The 1,478-nt window shown below is 37.8% G+C and overlaps 1 protein-coding gene across 1 annotated transcript; it reads left to right on the forward strand.

Annotated features, from left to right (window-relative positions):
• Window positions 1–643: 643 nt before the first annotated feature.
• Window positions 644–873, forward strand: SARC_16029 (hypothetical protein; the record flags this gene model as incomplete). The annotated part of the gene is made up of 1 exon (XM_014289862.1): window positions 644–873. A coding segment is annotated over one exon (230 nt), but the record flags the coding sequence as incomplete, so codon positions are not given.
• Between the last annotated feature and the right edge of the window lie 605 nt (window positions 874–1,478).

The raw sequence follows: 1,478 nt of genomic DNA on the forward strand, positions 1-1,478 counted from the left end.
GTGTAGTGTGTGTGTGTGTGTGTGTGTATGCGTGTATGTGTGTGTGTATGTGTGTGTGTTTACCTACGTGCATAGAAAATCACATACATACATACAAATAAACGTAGATACATACATGCATACATACATATATACATAAATGCATACATACATACATACATATATGGCACGTACATATATACATAATTACATACATACATACATACATGCATACATACATACATTAAATACATGCGTGCACACAGACCAACTTAAAAGTGTACGTTGTCGCAAGTGAGTATTTTTTAGGTTAGGGTTTAGGGGTTTTGGGTTCTGATTTTCTGATATGTGATTATTGATGACAACTCGGCACGTGAATTTCCCTGTCATCATATTTTTGTTTAGATTGATTATGTGTTTGTGTGTTTGTATATTTTTTAGCTAAAAATATGTACATATTGGATAATACCGCTCTCTCTAGTAGTAGTAGTAGTCTGCTTCGCTTCATATACACTTGTCTAAAGTTAGGATTGTGGGTATCAAGCTGTCCGTACGTTGCACATATCAATACCCGCGCACACAGGGCAGTATCTCGATCAGTAGACTGTTATATCAAGGTAGCACGGTTATAGACCAACGAGTACATACGCACCTATATATATAAATGCAGAGCAGAGGTCTGCAAAGACCCTCCAAAGGGGAGACAGAAGATGATCTTCTCCGTGCTCAGAAGCAAATGCTGGGGATGGGCGAGAATGAGGTTCCCTCGGCCACAGTAATCAGGACTGGGCCTCCAACTATCAGGCGTAGTGGGTTAGGCGACGGTACCGCCATGCAAGCGAATAAGAGCCATGCGGTCAAAGAAGTCAGACGAGAACGTGATGAGAGTCGACAGTCAGTCAGATGTATGTAGGATAGTGATATACATTTATATGCGTTGAGTGCACATACAAGTCTTCGTTTGAAATTATACCGAGGTATGTGTGTCCTTACGAGATTTAACCGTTGTCGTCTGTGCACCTATATAGGATTGTGCCGAACGAGGTGAGAATCGACAGTCAGTCAGATATATGTACGATAGTGATAAACTTTTATATGGTTTGAATGCACATACAAGTCTTCGTTTGGAACTATACCGTGGTATGTATTTTGTTGGGAGATTCAACCTTTGTCGTCTGTGCACTTATATAGGATTGTGCCGATTGTTGTGTATTAGAATACGGACCTACTATATCCGTATACTGGCTTACTCTTCGTATTTTTCTCATATAGTTATATAATCAAAAAATGATTTTCTTATGCTTGTACATATAAGAAGCTATCTTCAAATTTAGCTAGACACATCTGAACACATCTGTATAAATCTGTGATTCTGAGCTATTCGCTTATGATTCTACAATATATATATATTTATATATATATATATATGAAAATATATACATATATATATATATATATGTGTGTGTGTGTGTGTGTGTGTGTGTTGTGTGTGTGTGTGT

The sequence above is a fragment of the Sphaeroforma arctica genome (genome assembly GCF_001186125.1).
Source record: "Sphaeroforma arctica JP610 unplaced genomic scaffold supercont1.7222, whole genome shotgun sequence".
In the NCBI taxonomy this organism is placed as follows: domain Eukaryota; class Ichthyosporea; order Ichthyophonida; genus Sphaeroforma; species Sphaeroforma arctica.